The sequence below is a fragment of the Megascapheus bottae genome, chromosome 8 (genome assembly GCF_031878675.1).
Source record: "Megascapheus bottae isolate mThoBot1 chromosome 8, mThoBot2.hap1, whole genome shotgun sequence".
Classification (NCBI taxonomy): domain Eukaryota; kingdom Metazoa; phylum Chordata; class Mammalia; order Rodentia; family Geomyidae; genus Megascapheus; species Megascapheus bottae.
Genome location: NC_143516.1, coordinates 39495466 through 39501465, shown reverse-complemented (window position 1 = coordinate 39501465; position 6000 = coordinate 39495466). Strand labels below are relative to the sequence as shown.

At 42.7% G+C, this 6000-nt stretch overlaps 1 protein-coding gene across 5 annotated transcripts in view; it reads left to right on the top strand.

Annotated features, from left to right (window-relative positions):
- Window positions 1-979: 979 nt before the first annotated feature.
- Afg1l (AFG1 like ATPase) overlaps window positions 980-6000 on the top strand; it is a 153781-nt gene continuing 148760 nt past the window's right edge. For 2 of the 5 annotated variants that reach the window (XR_016536480.1, XM_090338335.1), the window contains exon 1: window positions 1056-1279. Coding sequence is in view for 2 of the 5 variants with exons in the window: in XM_090338335.1 (XP_090194461.1) it covers window positions 1093-1279 (187 nt within the window). In the remaining 3 variants the exon portion in view is untranslated. The other 3 variants (XM_090338340.1, XM_090338341.1, XM_090338337.1) reach the window with 3 other exon arrangements.

The following is a 6000-nucleotide window of genomic DNA, read 5'->3' as shown; positions in this document are numbered from 1 at the left end:
TAATTCTATCTACTCAGGAAGCTGACTGTGAGGATCGCGATTCAAAGTCAGCCCAGGCACTAAACTCTGTGACACTCTCATCTCTAATTAACCACTAGAAAACCGGAAGTGGTGCTGTGGCTCAAAGGGTAGGGCTCAAAGAGTAGCCTTGAGCTGAAGAGCACAGGGACAATGCCAGGCCCAGAGTTCAAGCTCCTCGACAGAAAAAAGAAAAGACAAAGTGAATTTTTCCAGAAGGCATTCTTGATTATCCAGCTAAAAAACGCTCTGTCATTGATTCTATAATTTGCCTTACCTTTTGTTGCAGTCTTCATTCAGCCTAGTGGCTTGCCAGTTTCCTGTATTGACAGCTTTTTCTGGACAGTGATTTGTATTCTTAAAACTATAGTGTCTTAAAATATTCATTGTTTAACCACACTTGGGAAGACCACTTTATGGCTTTAAAAATTTCTCCTTTGGAAACACTGTATCCCAAGACTACTCCTTCTACTGTCCTTCTGGGCCTGGGCATTGTTCCTGAGCTCTTCAGCTCAAGGCTGAACCCAGACACTTCTGGGTTTTGGGAGTTTAATTGGACTTTAGCGCCCCGGCCAGCTTTGAACCACCATCCTCAGATATCAGCCTCCTGACTAGCTACGATTACAGGCGTGAGCCACTACGACCGGCTCTTGGAACATATTGAAAGTGACTTCGGTCATTTAAACGTCAAAAAAGTGGTGGAACCATATTTCAGGTATTCTTCAGAGAGGTGCCTGGAAACAAAAACGTTTGAAGCTACCTTCAAGCGTAAGGAGGTAAAAAAAAAATATTCCGATGAATATGACCACTGGGACATAGATGTGCTAGCTCCCTGGGTAGGACTGAGCATCGCCCCACTCCCTTTCCCCTGACCACAGAGGCTCACACTTGCCACGCCCCCTGCCCCGCCACGCCCCCACGCCGCGTTGCATGCCGGGAGTCGTAGTCCCGGACAGACCTATCCGGAAGGACGAAGTTGCCACGGAGTTCTGCCCGCCCCTCGGATTGGAGGTCAAGTCCCTTGAAGGTGCTCCCTCTCCTCAGTCAGGCGGAGCCTTTGGCGAATACGCCTGCATGTGTCTGTGCCACCTTCCCTTTCGGGCTTCAATAAAGTTTTCCTCTGCCGCCGGTACTGAGCTCAAGATGGCGGCCTCCTGGTCGCCCTTGGCTACCCTGCGTTCTGTAGCGCGGAGCGGGCTGAGAGGGAGAAGTGTCGGGTACGGGGTCGGGGCCGCCGCCCCGGGGAGGCCCCTGAGGAAAGGTCAGTGACTGTTCCCGGAGTAGGCCGAACCGCCCTGCATAGAACTCGCGACGTTCCACAGGTTGGCAGGGCTGAGGATCCGAGGGGAGGAGTAGGCTGTATTTACTACCTGCCATGAAGGAGCCCGACACGGCTCTGAGGGCCAGAGGTCGGCCAGTGACCTGGGAGGCCAGGTGTGGAGGGCCTGGCTCCCTGGGATGCAGGTGTGCGGGTGGTGCCAGTGACAGAAGCGTCAGACTCCATCCAGCAGGCTCCGCAGCCTTGGAGATTCTGGGAGCTCAAGTCCTCAGATTTGAGGGGTCAGTTCTCGGTGTTCTACTAACTAAAAGCTCCTGTAGAGTGATTTGTTGTTGTTGTTATTCTTTTGTTTTTGTTTCGCCAGTCCTGGGGCTTGAACTCGGCTTGAGCACTGGACACTTTTTGCTCAAGACTAGAGCTCTGCCACTTGAGCCACAGCACCACTTCTGGCTTTTTCTATGTATGTGGTACCGAGGAATCAAACCCAGGGCTTCCTGCATGCTAGGCAAGCGCTCTGCCTCTACGCCACGCTCCAGGCCCATGCAGTAGAGTGTGGTTCTGTCTCCAAGCTTTCTTCATTCATGGATCCAGAAATATGAATGCATATGTTTATTTATTCAAGTATTATGTGAATGAGTAGATGTGTATTTTGAGTACCAACTGGTCATGGTAATGCTTTTTTTGTTTGTTTTTTTTTTTTTATCTGGTCATTCTCCTGCTTCAGCCTCAGCTCCCCACAAGTGCCCACTTTAATGTTCTATTGATACATTCCCACATTTAGTGATGGAGTAACTGTGGTTCAAAGACAAGAACTTTGTGTCATTGTTTCCTCGGCACTTATCACAGTAATTGGTACCTGATGGGAGATAGGATTTTTGAATGCATGATACATTGTCTCTTCTAGCCACATAATTATGCTTTCCTTGTTCTCATTCATGCTCCTTCCTCCTATAAATATTAATAAAGTATTCACTTTAATAAATTGATGTTCATCTGATAAAAAGTAGCTAGCAATATGCAGTTCAAATTTAAACTAGAACTATGGTTAGGTCATCTCACTGTTCTGCAAAAATTAGCTTAATGCTATTAGTAATGTATAATGAAATATTTTCATTACATAAATTTCATATTGTAATTAGATTTTTTCAGAAAGGTCAACAGAGGTACAGATACAGCTCAGTAGTATATGCTAAGCACATGCAAGGCCCTGGGTTTGGTCTCCATTACTGCCCTCACACACAAAAGGAGGGCACTAGATACAAAAGGAAAAGTTGTCACATAAACTCTTCTGGTTGTTCTTTATTGCCATAGGTCTTTTTTGTTTTTGTTTTTTGGTCAGTCAGGGGACTTGCACTCGGAGTCTGGGCACTGACCTTGGGCTTTCTCAAGGCTAGAGCTCTACTACTTGAGCCACAACACTACTTCTGGCTTTTTCTGTGTATGTGGTACTGAGGAGTCGAACCCGGGTCTTCCTGCATACTAGGCAAGCACTGTACCACTAGGCCAAATTCTCGGCTGTGGCATAGTTTCTTTTTTCATGGAGCTTTTTGTGTGTGTGTGTGTGTGGGGGGGGGTTATGGGGCTTGAACTCTAGGCCTGGGCACTGTCCCTGAGCTCTTCAGCTCAAGGCTGTACCCTACCCCTGGAACCACAGCCCACTTCCACTTTTCTAGTGATTAATTGGAGATAAGAGTCTCAGGGTCTTTTGTGCCAGGGATGGCTTTGAACCTTGATCCTCAGATCTCAGCCTCCTGAGTAGCTAGGATTACAGGCATGAACCTCAGTGCCTCCCCCCCCCCTTTTTTTTTGCCTGTCCTGGGGCCTAAACTCTTTTATCCAAGGCTAGCGCTCAAACACTTAAACCACAGCACTACTCCCAGCTTTTTCTGTATTGGAGATATGGGTCTCACAGACTTTGTTGCCAGGGCTGGCTTCCAACCACTATCCTCAGATCAAAGCCTCCTGAGAATTACAGGTGTAAACCACTGCTGCCAGGTATAACAGTTTAAATAAACATATATAATATTAAAGTATTCTTTAAAATATAATTTTATTATTATTAGGGTATTTTAGAGAGAGGCTACCATTTCATACATTATTTGACAATGTCACCCCTTCCTTCGCCTTCCTCCAGTTTTGTTTTGTTTTGAGAGGAAACCTCTTAAACTAGTTTGTTAGGTATTCTTCCAGAGACATTCTGTACAGGTGCAAACATCTATGTATCTACAAAAATAGAAAAAGAAGTGGTAACAGACTTTAGTATAGTACAGTTAATTTTAGTAATCATACTTTCTTTTTTCCCCTGACATCATTTTTATAATAATAATTTAACAAATTAGAAATACCCCAAACTAAACAAGCAATAGAGATGTCTCACATTTCAAACTGTTAAAATAACATTCTATTCTAGAAGATACCATAATTTATATAAATTAAGATTTAAGGGGCCAGGAGTTTGGCGGAGTGGTAGAGTGCTTGCCTGGTATGCACGAAGGCCCGGGTTCGATTCCTCGGTACCACATACATAGAAAAAAGCCAGAGTGGTGCTGAGGCTCAAGTGGTAGAGCTCTAGTCTTGAGAAAAAATCCAAGGACAGTGCTCAGGCCCTGAGCTCAAGCCCAGGACTGGCAAAAAAAAAAAAAAATTAAGATTTAAGGAGTGTCATTAACCATGATGTATGATTTACTGAATGCATTTTTTTTTTTTTTGTGGCTTGAATTTGGCCTGGGCGTTGCCCCTGAGCTCTTCAGCTCAAGGCTACTGCCCCACCCTTGAGCCAAGCTCTGCTTCCGGTTTTTTTTAGTGATTAATTGGAGGTAAGAGTCTCATAGTCTTTTGTGCCTGGGCTGGATTTGAACCTTGATCCTTAGATCTCAGCTTCCTGAGTAGCTAGGATTATAGACGTGAGCCACTATGCCCCGCCTGAATGCATTATGTTCCACACTCATCATATGCTAAGTGCTTCCTCTATACATTATCTCTTTCTTTCTTTTTTGTGGGTGCTGAACTGAGGCTTGAACTCGGGGTCTAGAGGTTTCTGCTTAAGACTGGTGCTTTACCACTTGAGTCACATCTTGACTTATACTTTTTGGTGGTCATTTGGAGATTATAGGCATGAGCCACCAGCAGCTGGCTCATTTTTGTCTCATTATCCTAATTCTAGGGATTAGGAATAGGAAATTGTGAGATAGTATCACAATTTGAGTTTAAGTGAAGGCTATAGGTTGACTATTATCTTCCCCTAAAGACCATGCAAATAATTTTCACTCATCCTACCTTCTACTCAATGTGTAGTTAGAGCTAGATATGAAGTTTAGATGAAAACTTAAAGTAGAACCCATTAAAGGCAACTAAAAATGTTTCTTTCCTTTATTAAACAAAAGAAAATTTCAGTTGAAAAATTGTTTAGCATTTAACGTCTGATTTACAACTTTGTCTTCTGTCCTTTTCTTGATTTTTTTGAGAGGTTACTGAATGTTTACATTTCCATTTTGTCTCCATTTTTTGTCATCTTTTGAAGTCTTATTTTATATAGTGTAATGTGACTGAACCATTGGCTTAAACAAAAGAAGGAAATGGGTAAAGAAAAGGAATGAGGGGAAAGGCAGGACTTATTCCTAACTTTTTTTTTTAATGTTTTTGCTTAAAAAAAACAAAAAAGTCTTGATTACTCTTGCTCACTTCAGTGCCAGCTCTGGCTGTAAGCCATTTAGTAAACTGGAACTATGAAAACTAATGGGTCCTAAAGTGTTCTTCATCTAAATCATCTATTGATTATTTAACTTTAAACTCCTTGGAAGTACAACATTATGAATTACATTTTGGGATATGTGTATTTCCATTATATTATTCCACAATTGACAGTGAAATTTGTTATACTATGCATATTATAAGCAAATATGCTCCTTTGATTTCACTAGCTGTTTTCTTTTAGATCTAAATGTATTATCATTTAGTGTAGCGATTATTCAATTTCCAGATAGTTGAAAATATTTTAGTGGAACCAGAGTAGACTGGTTATGGCTAGAAAAGCCCCAAAAATGTTCATTTGAGGTCTTAAACTAAGTGTAAAGGTGAATGAAGCTGGATCCCTGCCTTTGAATTGCTTATAATTTAAGCAAGGAAGATGGAATTATGCCAACTAACATCAAGTTCTTTCTATATTTTAGGCAGTCAGCAAACCAATTTCTTGCCTGGGCACTGGAGGTTCACGCCTGTTATCCTAGCTACTCAGAAGTCTATGATCTGAGGATCACAGTCCAAAGCCAGCTTGAACACAACAGTCTCCATGACTCTTATCTCCAATTAACCACTCAAAAACTGCAAGTCATGCTGTGGCTCAAGTGGTAGAGTGCTAGCCTTGAACACAAAGAGGTTCAGGGACAGTGCTCAGGCCCTGAGTTCAAGTCCCACAACTGACGAGCATGCACACACACACACACAATGTCTTTGTCTCACAATTGAATTGATTTTTTTTTCTTTTTTTTTTTTGAGGTGAAGTCTTGCTGTGTTGCCTAGGCTGGTCTCAACTCATGAACTTAAATGACACTCCTATCTAAGCCTTCTTACTAGCTGGAATTAGAGGTGTGAGTCACTGGCATCCAGCTCACAATTTACTCTTCATGAAAACCATCTGTATTTTATAGATGAATTAAACTAAGCTAAAGGGCTAATGCTCTTCTACTTTGAGCCACAGCTCCACT